Genomic DNA, 13,705 nt, shown 5'->3' with positions numbered 1-13,705 from the left:
TCTGGATTAATTTTAGAGTTATGGAGTTCCAAAACACAAACTGAATAATTTTATATTGATTCATTTTCATTTTCTGTACCTGTCATGTAGAACACTGAGTTACTCATGCCTTCTAGTTAATGAAACATTCTTATTGAATGTTTCATTCAGTAAGACTAGAAGACTTCCCTCTTATTTAAATTTATTTCCTTTTAGCCTCATTCCCATTCCTCTTTTCTTTTTTTTTTTATTAAATCATAACTGTATACATTGATATGATCATGGGGCATCATACACTCGCTTCATAAACCATTTGACACATTTTTATCACAGTGGTTAACGTAGCCTTTCCGGCGTTATCTCAGTTACTGTGCCAAAACATTTACATTCTACATTTACCAAGTTTCGCAAATACCCCTGTAATATGCACCACAGGTGTGATCCCACCAATCCCCCTCCCTCTACCCACCCCCCCCTTTCCCACTTCCCCCTGTTGTTAAGTTGTAGCTGGGTTATAGCTTTCATGTGAGAGTCCCAAATTAGTTTCATAGTAGGGCTGTGTACATTGGGTACTTTTTCTTCCATTCTTGGGATACTTTACTAAGAAGAATATGTTCCAGCTCCATCCATGTAAACACGAAAGAGGTAAAGTCTCCATCTTTCTTTAAGGCTGCATAGTATTCCATGGTATACATATACCACAATTTATTAATCCATTCGTGGATCGATGGGCACTTGGGCTTTTTCCATGACTTAGCTATTATGAATTGGGCTGCAATAAACATTCTGGTACAAATATCTTTGTTATGTTGTGATTTTTGGTCTTCTGGGTATATGCCCAGCAGAGGAATTACAGGATTGAATGGCAGATCTATTTTTAGATCTCTGAGTGTTCTCCATATATCTTTCCAAAAGGAATGTATTAATTTGCATTCCCACCAGCAGTGCAGAAGTGTTCCCTTTTCTCCGCATCCACGCCAACATCTCTGGTCTTGAGATTTTGTCATATAGGCTAGTCTCATTGGAGTTAGATGATATCTCAAAGTAGTTTTGATTTGCATTTCTCTGATGATTAAAGATGATGAGCATTTTTTCATATGTCTGAAGGCTGTGCGCCTGTCTTCTTCAGATAAGTTTCTCTTCAAATCCCTTGCCCAGCCTGCGATGGGATCCCTTGTTTTTTTCTTGCTGATGCGTTTGAGTTCTGTGTGGATTCTGGTTATTAAACCTTTGTCAGAGATATACCCTGCAAATATCTTCTCCCATTCTGACCCATTCCTCTTTTCCCTAACATAGACAACCACTGAAACATTTGTCCTTTTATTTGAATATGTACTTGTAAAACATGTACTGTTTTGTGTGCTTGTATTTGTAATGTTCAAAATGGTATTATTCCATAGAGCTCATTCTCTTCTTTAGTTCCTCCTTTTCTAAGATTCTTTTCTCTCACTCAGAACAAAGAATGTTTTAGCAGTTACTATTTTATAGGGAGCTTTTATGAGTTCAAATTAGGGTGGCCCTACATATTCTTTAACATAAAACTTATTAAACATGAATTTGACACTGTAAAATGTTGAGGTATGTCATATATCAGTTAGTGATCCTGAATTTTCTTTGAGGAGAATTCTTGAATTATGGATTTTTTTTTTTAATCAAGCAATTTTAAGCTAGGAAGACATTCGCAATCAGTTAGCATCTAAGGCCCCTCATTTTACAAGAGCCCAGTAAAATGAAGTAATTGTCACATGTTTATGTCATTAACTGGAGGCAGACTCTGGAACTCTGCTTAAAAATCAAGACCAAGTTTTCTAGCACAGCACAAATATATTTTGTTATATTGCTTTTTTATTGTTTATAGGAAGAAGCCATCCCGGGGGAACGACCCCTTTGTGACTACAATGAAAATCCAAAAGGTATGAGCACATTTGACTTCAAAAGCATATTTTGTAGAAGGCCAGATAAATAACATACACACATACATACATATACCTGCAGGTATGTGCAGTAATTGGCAATTTTTAAGTTTATACAGATATATCCTCTCTTATATTTTTTACTGTGACATGACCTCTGTGGCACAGGCTTATTTGTTCTTATTTATAATCATAGCTTCTCTTCATATACAAATATTCATTTTACTCATGGTTGCTCCTGTGTCAGTGTTAAGGGATTTAGGACAATTGTTTTACAACTTTTTTTCACATACTCAACCAGTATTAAGTTAGGTTTTTGCCCCAGATCCTAGTTTATATCTCTGCTGAGCATTGCCCTACCCCATTGCCTAAGTTAGGATGACTGGACTGGCCTAAAGTCACAGTAGCCATTCAGTGATCTCAGAGCCCAGATCGCCATCTCTGATCTTACAGACATTAAAGAGAAATCTTTTCCCAAGCATAGCTGTTCGTGTGAGAGAACGGGTGTGTTGAAATAGAGGATACTATGATTGCCCATGAGACCTACGTTTTCTAGATATAAATCATCTGTTTATGCTGTACAACTCCTACATTATGTTTCCACACCATCACACTATAGTATGCTGTTTACTGTATTTTCATTAAAATAACTGTTTTTGGGTGAAGGACTCAACTACAACTTGGACTGGACTTTACCTTATAAGCATAAATGTAGCCTATTGTATGTACCTGCATATTAAACTGAAATTAAAAGAAACTGTCCATAATACTGGATATCTGATCTAAACTTAAGCTGAGGAAGGAATAGTTTTCTTAATCTTTTTTTCCTTCTAATAGATTAATTTTGGATGTTTTAGGCAAAATGTTAAGAAATGTGTTAAGTATTTAAATTTTTAATATACCTCTAAGTATTCTAAGTATATAGCCTAAATTTAAAGGGCTATCCAACTTTGTTTTTTCTCTGCTGCACATTGGAAGAAGAGTTGTCTTGGGCCACACATTAAATACACAAACACTAATGAGAGCTGATGAGCACAAAAAAGGTCCGTGCATACTTTTTGTGAAATCCAATGCTACAGATAAGCAAAATAGGCCTTAAATAATCTGCATGTGGCCCATGGGCCAGAGGTTGAACATACCTGGAAAGTTTAAAAAAAAAAAATTAAATAAATATAGGCTTTGAATAATTAATTATATAAAAGTAAAAGCATGTATATGCTTCATAAATATAGCTTAAAGATAATAAATCAACTCTATAACATGTGGATTAACTTGAAGCACCCAAAAATAACATGTCCATTTGAGTACAAAGAGTTTAATTATAAATAGGTTAGTAAAAAAGGTATATTTTACACAAGTCTTCTCTAACATTTACAAGCACCTTTCTAGCTGTATGTGGATACTGGTCATCTAAACATTTGCAGGATTGGTCAGGTCATTCTGTGATTTTTCACCTTAATTTTTTAAGGAAATAATGCAGTGTAGACATTGTCCACTACTCCAGTGGCGAAACCTTTTCGTATTTCCTCACAACTCAGGGTTGGTAGTTTCACTGAAAGCATCAGGTCTTGTCTTTTTCTCATTAGTTAGAACCAATATTTCTAAATGATCCAATTATAGGAAGCATGCATGATGGTGCAAAGAGCAGTTCTTCAGAAATCCTGGGAGGTAATGAATCAACACCAAGTAAAGAAATGAAAAAATCAAAGAATGTAAGTGAAATGAATTTTCTGTTTTAGTACTAAGACCCAAATATTGAATTGCTCTTTCTACTTTTCATATGACAATCCACACAATTTTACTCTCTTCATATGATTTTTATGGCCCATAAACATAAGCAGAATTTCAGGAGCTAGTTCACATTTTTAATATACTAGCTTTCCTTTAGTTAGCAATGGCATGGTACATCTTTTTTTCATCCTTCTATTTGTGTTTTTGGTGTATCTCTTGTGAGTGGCCCATACAGCTAGATTTTTGTCTTTGAAATTTTTAACATGCATACCTAAAATTTAAAGCTAATCAATTTTCCTTCTGTTTCCCTAATAATGCCAGGATCTTCCCAGTTTTCTCACTGATCACTCCTTCCTTTACATTTACATGTTGTAATAGTGAGTGTTTTAAATTTTTCAATTCACAAAATCGTATGTTATTTTTATACCAGTTTTTTTATTCATCATTCCTTTTTACATCTCAGGCATTCTTTCTGGAATCCTTATTCTTCTTCCTGAATTCTTCAACCTGTGCCCCATGGCCTGCTTACTGATTTTGTGAGGATTGTTTTTGCTTATCTGTGGTGTTGAGTATCACAAAAAGTACACACAAACCTTTTTTTTGCTAATTAGTTTTTGTTAGTGCTTGTGTATTTAATTAAAGCGTGGCCCAAGACAACTCTTCTTCCAATGTGCAGCAGAGGAAAAAAAAAATTGGATACCCCTGCTAGAAGGTCCTGTAAGATGTCTGTTGATAGTTAACACTTTCAGTTTCTGTTCACTTGAAAGTATATTTTATTATAGTTCTTGAATGGAAGCATGGCTGGTTGACAGTTGTATTTTGTGAGTATCTGCTCTCATTATTGCTGTTTAGAATTTTGCTTTAGTATAAATTCTGATAACTTACAACCTGTCATTTTTCTCTGGCTGCTTTTTATTTATTTATTTATTTTTTTTTTTTTGAGACAGAATCTCTCTATGTCATCCTCAGTAGAGTGCTGTAATGTCACAGCTCATAGCAACCTCAAACTCTTGGGTTTAAGCAATTCTCTTGCCTCAGCCTCCCAAGTAGCTGGGACTAGAGGCGCCTGGCTATTTTTTTTCTTTTTTTAGCTATTATTGTTGTTTGCAGGCCTGGGCTGGGTTTGAACCTGCCAGCCCTTGGTGTATGTGGCTGGCGCCCTAACTGCTGAGCTATAAGCTCCTGCCTCTGGCTGCTTTTTAGATTGTTTGTGACGGGTTTCAGTTCACTATGACATGCTTAGGTGTAAACTTTTTTTATTTTAACTTTCTTGGAATTTATTATGACTCTTAAATCCGAGAATTTATGTCATTCATCATATTTTTAAATATTCTTAATCATTATATATTTGAATAATTCTTCCCTTTTATACTCTGATATATAACTTTTTATTCTTTTGTCCATGTCTTTTAATATCACTTTTATATTTTTCATAGCTAGGTGATATTCTGAGTGATTTCAGGGCTTTTCATCAATGTCATAGTTCTCTTGAGCTGAGACAACTCTGCTGTTTAACATACCTGTTGCATTTTATTTATTTTAAGTAAAGTTCTATTTTTGTTCTTTTTCAAAATAATCTGGTCTTTTAAAAAAAACATCTTGGGGCTGCGCCTGTGGCTCAAGGAGTAGGGCGCCCGTCCCGTATGCCGGAGGTGGCGGGTTCAAACCCAGCCTCGGCCAAAAAAATCACAAAAAATAAAAAAAGCATTTTGTTTTGTGTTTATGGTTTTTATTACAATCCTTTAAATAACTTAAACATACTAATTTTGTAATTTTACATTTAGTAATTCCAACGTCAGACATCCTTAGAAGTCTAAATATGTGTGTTACGTTGGCTAACTTGCTAATGGTGATTTGTTTCCATATGTGTTTTGAAATTTGGATATGAATTCATGTTCAACTGGGACTTTTGGGAGGATATACTTAAAAGCCTAGATTAGAGAATTTGTATAAGCCTCTGTTAGCTCTAAAGTGACTAAAGGACTGGTTTAATTTCTGAGTTGAGAATTGCCCACCTCCACTGGTATAATAAATATGAACTCAAAACTCATGCTAGCAAAACGTTTTTCTTCTTCAAACACCAGGCTAAGAGAGGCACATTATTTTCTCTCTCAATGTTTATAAGTACACTTATATTAAAAATATAGTACTTAGAGGATCCTGACATTATGTAGGGGTGTCAATTTCAGTTTCTCACATTATGAGATCAAATCTGTTAAAATGTAAGGGTCTAAGTTATGAGATTAACAAATACTATTTCAGTACTCACCTATGAGGCTTCCTGCTCCTTCTTCATTTTTTGGCACATCCATCAGGATTTCCCTTCATTTTCTTATGAGATCACCTGCACTTTATAAAATTATATTTTTATACTTATTCAGCATTTCTTGGTACTTTTTAGTGGTAGAATTTTTCAAATGGTATATTTCTTCATCATGGCCTTAAAAGGAGTTCTTCCATTTTAATCCATTAACACTTTTTCCAAACTCTGATTTTTTGAGTATAGCTTTTTACCCTCATTCCTGCATTCTATAAAGCTAAAGGTGAGCGATACCATTAGCACTGTTTTGATTTCTGAAAGAGTCAAATCTTCACCTTGCTTTTGTTTCCTGTTTTTTGGTTTGGGCATTTTGTCAAAATTACTATGTGTATTGTCACTCTTCAAGAATCCTATTTTCTCAGGCTAAATTTTCAAAGGGCCTAAATCAAATGAAACTTCTGCTGTCATCTTGATCTCTTTTGCATATGGTCTATTGTCCACTCCCATTGTGTGTGTGTGTGTGTTTGTGTGTGAGAGAAATTTTTTTTTTTCATATTAATATGAGGGTACAAGTATTTAGGTTTACATTGTTTTCATTTCTAAGGTAAAGTTCAAGTTGTAGTTGAACCGTTAACCAGGTTGTGGGGGGATAGAGGGCTGGGGGTTGGGGAGTTGCTGAATACCCTCACATTGTGTATATAAGGTGAAAACCCACCAATCACCCACCCTCTTCCCTTTCCACCCTTCTATTCTCTCCTCCCTATCACTAGAATACACTTGTATTTTTCTTTCCTGTGGGCATGTAGTAGTTTATATATTGGTTTCATAGTAGTATTGAATACATTGGATACTTTTTTTTCATTCTTGAGATACTTTACTAAGAAGAATGTGTTTCAACTCCATCCAGGTAAACACAAAACACATATAAAGTAACCGTCTTTTCTTATGGCTGAATAGTACTCTGTGGTATGCATAGACCACAATTTCTTTAATCCATTCGTGCGTTAATGGGCACTTGGGTTGCTTGCACATCTTAGTGATTGTAAATTGAGCTGAAGAAACATTCTACTGAAAGTGTCCTTGTGGTAAAATGATTTTGTTTTCTTCTGGGTATATACCTAGTAATAGGGTTGTGGAATCAAATGGAAGGTTGACTTTTAGTTCTTTTAGAATTCTTCATACTTCTTTCCATAGAGATTGTATTAGTTTGCAATACTACCAGCAGTGCAAAAATGATCCCTTCTCTCCACATCCATGCCAGCATCTGTAGTTTGTGGATTTGTGATGCAGTCTGTTCTTACTGGGGTTAGGTGATATCTCAGAGTGGTTTTAATTTGCATGTCTCTGATGAGTAGGGATGATGAGCATTTTTTATATGTTTATTGGCTATTTATCTGTGCTGTTTTTATTTCCCCTTTTTTTGTTTCTGATTTAGGTTACTAGATACCTTACTTTTCTGTTTCTGATTAGTTTATCGATTATAATCTTTTCAAAGAACCAACTTTGTTTCACTGACTTCTGAATGATTCTTGTACTTTAGATTTCATTTAATTCAGCTATGATTTTGGTTACTTTTTCTTCTGCTAGGTTTGTGGTTAGATTGTTCTTCCTTTTCCATTTGATTGAGGTGGTTCATTAGATTGTTGACTTCTCTTTGTATTTTCATGATGAAGGCTTCTAATGCTATAAATTTTCCTCTTAAGACCGCCTTTGCAGTATCCCACAGGTTTTGATACCATGTGGCTTCATTATTGTTTTGTTTAAGAAATCTAATGATTTTCTTCTTTAATCCTTAACCCAGCTGTCATTCAGCATAAGGTTGTATCGTTTTCATGACTTTATGTGGGTATGAAGATTTTGGTTGGAGTTGAGTTCCACTACTATTCTGTGCTGGTCTAAGAAGATACAAGGTATGATTTCTAATCTATTAAATTTGTTGAGATTTGATTCGTGCCATACAATTATCAATTTTGGAGGATGATTAATGGGCTGATGAGAATAATGTGTACTCAGTTTTAATAGGAGGAAACGTTCTGTGTATGTCTGTTAAGCCCATTTGTTTTAGGGTCATGTTTAAATCTGTTGCTTCTTCGTTTAGTTTCTGCTTGGAGAATCTGTCCAGTTCTGTCAGAGGGGTGTTGAAATCTCCAGGTATTAAGGAGTTGGAAGATATCATGTTGTTCCGATCATTTAGGGTTCACTTTATGTATCTAGGCATGTTTAGGTTGGGTACATAGATGTTATCGTTTGAAATCTCTTCATGTTGTATACTTCTCTTGCCTATATATAGTGTCTATCATTGTCTTTCCTTTTTGTTGTTGTTGTTGTTGGTTTAAATACAATTGTGTCTGCAAATAAGATTGCAGCCCTTGCTTTTATTCTGATCCGCATTTGCTTGGAATACCGTTTTTCATTCCTTTACCCCAAGTTTTGTTGTATCTTTAGAGGTTAGATAGGTTTCTTAGAGACATCAAATATTAGATTTGAGGGTTTTTTTAATCTCAGCATTTGTAGTGGGAAATTCAAGCCGTTCACATTATTGAGAGAATTGATAAGGTATGGTGGAGTTTTTTTCATCTTGTTTTGTGGAGATCTGTTGCTTAGTTTTATTCCTTGTGCCCTGTGGAAGGTAGGCAAAGGTTCAAAGCTGATAACCATCCTCTTCTGGCTTGAAAAGTTTCACCTGAAAGGTATGCTGTTGTCCTTATATTTTTCCCGTTGTAGGTAAGACTTTTCTTACACCTGGTGGCTTACAGAACTTTCTCTTTCATTTTGACTTTGGCAAAGTTAATTACAATGTGTCTAGGAGATGCTTTGTTTGAATTGAGTAGTGCTGGGTTTCTAAAACTTATCTATTATCTGAATTTCTGTGTCTCTCACAATGCTTGAGAAATGCTCCACTATGATGCTTGAAGTAGAGCTTTAGTACTTTTAGGACCATCCTCTTCTCCTCCAGGAATCCCTATAATTTGAATGTTTGATCTTTTGGAGTAATCTCATAATTCTTTCAGGGAATATTCTGGTTTTGTTCTCTTTTTTTCCCCCTCTTTGATTTAGTTCAAAAATCTTGTCTTCAATTTCTGTAAATCTTTTTTCTCCATGTTCTGCTCTACTACTGAGGCTCTCTACCGTGTTTTCAAGCTCTTTGAATTCCTTAAGCTCTTCTATATCGTTCCTAATTATGTCAAGATCCTTGGTGACTTTGTCTTTAATTTCACTAATTTCTTGAGACAATTTTTGGACTACTTTTTAGATTTCTTTTTCCATCTTCTCCTTAATTCCATTCATCTTATTTACATGCATATTCTGAATTCTGTTTATGACATTTCAACAATTTCTCCGTGGATATTTTCTGCTGTATCTCCTGTGTAGTCTTTTGGGAGAGTTGATCTGCTCTGATTTTTCATGTTGCCAGGATTCTTCTGCTGGTTCCTCCCCACATGTATTTTCAGTTTATTTTTTATATTAATTACAATTTTTTAGCTAAAATATTAGGTTGTCCTGAATAGTTATTAAGAGATAATCTAATTGGGGACATTAGGCAACACCCCAGAGAACCTTTTGGCAACTAAAATTAAAACTGGTGGGCTGAAATTAGTTCTGGATGCCCTGGGATATGGATCTCGCCACCTGTTCACTTCTGACTATTGAAATGAGTTAGAGTATGTATCTGTGGCCCTTCCAACACACAGCATTTTAAACTCCCTTTCAGGGCTATGGCATGAGATTCTCTGGGGGCCAGTCTTATTTTCTTCAAGTTGAGTGAGGTAGCACTTTGTATCAGGCTACCAGGTGCTCCTTGGTTAGGGGTGTCTCTCAGTTAGCAAGCTGATCTGCTTCTGTCCTAGTATTAGCCTGCCCTCAACCCAGTTTAAAGGAGCCTTGGAATTTTCTGAAGTTCCTGTTGTAAAAGATCGAACTAATGCAGCTCCCCTGCCCCCATGACTCGGGGTGAGGTATCCTTAGGCCACCCAACTGCTTCCACCCAATTTTCTTCCCTGCTGCAGCAAGAATACCCCTCATGCAAACAAATTCAAAGTGTGGGGTGATGGGGGTTTGCTTGGAGTCTTATCCCCAACTGACTGGATATAGTGTGATCTTCAAGGGCAGCTGGGGGAAGGGACTGCAACCTGCTGTCTGCTTTCTGGACCTTCCTAGGACAGGTTCACCTGAGAGTAGGCCTTTCTCTCTCCAAATTGCAGGAGATGAGCTGAACTAAACCACCAGGAAAGGCCTGTCAGGTATAGACTCCAAACAGAGCTACTCCAGAGAGCAGGGAAAAGGTCCCTCCTAGCAGAAGGGACACTCAGGAGGGACCCCTCCTCATCAAAGTGCAGCCATGCCACAATTTCCTCTCACGGTAGAGGGATGGAGCACACTCAGTTCATGGGACTACACAATATAGAGGAGTCTTTGAGACCCTGCCAGACATGTTAGGAGGGCAGGATCTGCCTCCCTTTCCCCATGGCCAGTTAAGGATCCAGTCAGCTGTGGTCAGGGAGAAAGTTGCCTCTGTGATTCTTGGTTCCCCTGTGGATCCAGTCAGAGTTCCTTCGTTTTCCTGGTGCCTGGGTATGGGACAGACCCTCCAGACTGCCTGGGCCATTGGACTAGCACTCCGGTTACCAGAGTGTTGGGAGGCTGGCCTCTGCAGGAGACAATCTGTTGAGGAACCAAAGAGAGGGGGAGATGGGTTGTGGGCACTAGGTGGTAGAGACAAGATGTGTTCACTTTTCTGTCAGGCAAGATGGGGATCCAGGGGATGGAACTTCCTAGTTGCAGGAAAACTTGGGTTTCGTGGCTTTCTCCCATGGGGTGAGAAATCCCACATTCACTGCTCTGCACAGAGAGCTGAGGGGAGGGCCCCCCAACCCCTTTGTTCAGTATTGGGCTTCTTCAGTCCCTTCTTTCTCCCTTCCTCTTTCACGTCTTCATTTGTCTCTATGGGGATGCTGGGCACCTTGATTTCTTCTCCTTGATTGTGACTCTTCAACTTCAACACTCCAGATTCATTTTAGTCCAATATTTTCCTTCTGGACCAGAGCCTCTGGTGAAAGCTGTCTCTAGTCAGTCATCTTGCTGTTCCCCTCCCTTGATATATTTTTGCCCCTTCTGGTTGCATCATTTTGCTGATTTTGTACCTACAAACTATGTTCCTTGGTTCTGGCTTGTCCTTTGCCTGCCTCTCATACTTTGTTCTTCCTCAGTCTCTTATATTCTCTTTTCCACCTGCCCAGAATCCCTGGGTTATTGGGGCTACTTTAATTTCCCTAGCTATTATATGTATTCTATATATCTACAGCCCTGGCTTCCCCTGAGAAGCAGCCCCATGTATCCAACTGCCTACAGGGTTCACACAGCCATCATTTGGCAGCACTAACATTTTATCAAAAGTTTTGATCTATAGGAATGTGGAGATATAACCTCTTCCTCCAGAATATTACAGTAGAAATTCACTATATCTACTGAGACATTGAAAATCACACACATGGGGTGGCGCCTGTGGCTCAAAGGGGTAGGGCGCTGGCCCCATATGCTGGAGGTGGTGGGTTCAAATCCAGCCCTGGCCAAAAAACTGCAAAAAAAAAAAAAAAAAAAGAAAAAGAAAAGAAAATCACACACATGCCCTGAAAATGAGCCATCCTGGTTACATTTAAAAGTTATAATAAGTAATATTCTAGTTTTCATCTTCTTTTCTCATAACTCCATGAAGTGAAAAACTAAATTTGTTCTTTGAAGAAAAAGATAATATATTACCAAGATGTTTATGGTATTGAAAGACCCTGAATGATCTTGTTTTAACGTGGAATCATGACTGCATTTTGGTAAAAGGAAAAAGCCTGGTGGATATACATATGGTGCCTCATAAAGATATGATGAAATTATGTTCGTACTTGTTGAAAATGATAACCCCCTAAATACTATTAAGTGAATGTTTCATTTACTGAAATGTATTTTGTATGTTTGTATTTTCTAGGTTTTCGTGTTCAAAAGGCTGTCAAGGGCAAGTCTGAAAAGTATGTGCAATATTAATAAGCCACTTCCAGAAATAAAACCAATAGGAGATCAAATAACTTTGGAAAACAATAAAAAAGATTCTAACCAGAATCACAAGGGTCAGAATCATCAGACTTCCTCACCAGCGAGTCTAGAGAAAAGATCAAAATCTTGTATAATACTATAAGTGCATATTTATGTTTTCATGGTCACCAAGCATATTATTATTTATACTTGAAAAATGTTATGACTTCTAAGGGAAAGTTTCTGATAAGTCTTTTAAAGATATAAGTTAATATGTTTTATTTGATTTGAACAGTATGACCAGTTTTGATATATATTTATGCTAACATTTTTAAGAAACAGTTTCAAAATACGTGTATCTTAAACTCTTCTTCAAGTGTGTGGCCTTAACTGTTCAGTGTTGCAGTAAAAAAATATATTTTTTATATGTGAAAATTTAATTAACATATTTCATAGTTTTCACTAGTTTTACTTTATAATTTCATAAGGCAATATTTGCAATCTTAGACACTATTACAGTTTTTAAGGTATTTGCAATTTCAAATGGTTTATAATGAATATATTTTAAATAAACTATATCCGGTTGGTTCCACTATTATAATGGATGAATTTGAATAAAATTTGGAGGTACTTGGAGTTACTGATTGACAAAATGAGGAGAAAAATCTACTTTTAAAATACCAAAGAATGCAAAATGCATTTACCCCTGAGTAAAGCAGCTATGTAAACCATATATCTTTCTGGAGAAACTGAGTGCTGAAGTTTCATTGCTTCCCACTTCTTTTCTTTAGGGAGGTGGTTTGGCATGGAAACATCACAGATTGTGTAGTTTGAGCTGGACTATTTGACCATGCCACAGATCACTACCATAGGAAAATAGAACATAGCCAGGAAGCAAGGATCATAGGGTCCATCTTAGCACCTATCTGCGATATATTGGTTATTTGGCTGATCATTCAGAAGAAGGGGACAGCTTACAGGCCAAAAACATCAAATAGCCTTTGATCTAGTAGCTTATTTTTCCAAAGAAAGTATTAAGTCAAAATACTTTGGAAGAGGTGCATAAGACAAGCCTTACCAAGCTGATAAACTTTCCCTACTTTGTCAGAGGTCTTAAAGCAATTTATGCTTTTTAATAAAGTAGTTTGTTAAGAATCATCAACACCAAGAGTCAGTTTCAATGGTAAGAGTAAGTACTTCTCTAAAAACCATTACAAAAACGTACCAGCCGTCTTCCCTTGGACTGTGAATGTTTATATTAATATGTCTTTTCTAAATTTGTTTTCCCATCTGACTTTTACACCAAAGAAATATTTAATACTTCCTATGTGCTGGCAAAATAATGTAATGCCGGAAGCTAAGAAAACAATCACAATTTATGTGGGAGTAAAGTGAAGAAAATGGGTTGTGATTCTGTTATGAATTTGATACATTAGGATAATTTAAGAACCTGTTTCCTGGACTCTGCACAGTAGCTCAGAACTGTAATTCCAGCACTTGGTGGGAGGCTGAAGTGGGAAGATAGCTTGAGACAGGAGTTTGAGACCAGCCTGGGCAATACAGCAATACACCTGTCTCTACCTGGCATAGTGTTCTGCGCCTGTCATCCTAGCTGCTAGGGAAAGCTGAGTCAGGAGGATTGCTTAAGCCCAGGGGTTCCAGGTTACAATAAACTATGATTGCACCACTGTACTCCAGCCTGGGTAACAGAGAAACCTTGTCTCTAAAAATTAATTAATTTTCATAATTAACTTAAAAAAGAAGTCTGTTCCCTAATTGGATGGAAAGGAGAGTAGAAGAC

General features: G+C 36.7%; 1 protein-coding gene across 6 annotated transcripts in view; it reads left to right on the top strand.

Annotated features, from left to right (window-relative positions):
* Window positions 1–13,271, top strand: part of RPGR (retinitis pigmentosa GTPase regulator) — a 63,097-nt gene extending 49,826 nt beyond the window's left edge. For 2 of the 6 annotated variants that reach the window (XM_053580542.1, XM_053580539.1), the window contains 3 exons: window positions 1,838–1,892; window positions 3,513–3,604; window positions 11,861–13,271. In XM_053580542.1, coding sequence (XP_053436517.1) covers window positions 1,838–1,892; window positions 3,513–3,604; window positions 11,861–12,067 — 354 coding nt within the window. In that variant the 3' untranslated portion in view covers window positions 12,068–13,271. The remainder of the gene's footprint in view (window positions 1–1,837; window positions 1,893–3,512; window positions 3,605–11,860) is intronic. The other 4 variants (XM_053580536.1, XM_053580533.1, XM_053580538.1 and 1 more) reach the window with 3 other exon arrangements.
* The last annotated feature ends 434 nt before the right edge of the window (window positions 13,272–13,705 follow it).

This window comes from Nycticebus coucang, chromosome X, assembly GCF_027406575.1.
Source record: "Nycticebus coucang isolate mNycCou1 chromosome X, mNycCou1.pri, whole genome shotgun sequence".
Lineage (NCBI taxonomy): Eukaryota > Metazoa > Chordata > Mammalia > Primates > Lorisidae > Nycticebus > Nycticebus coucang.
Note: the sequence above shows the minus strand (reverse complement) of the source record. Positions and strands in the feature narration are given on the sequence as shown.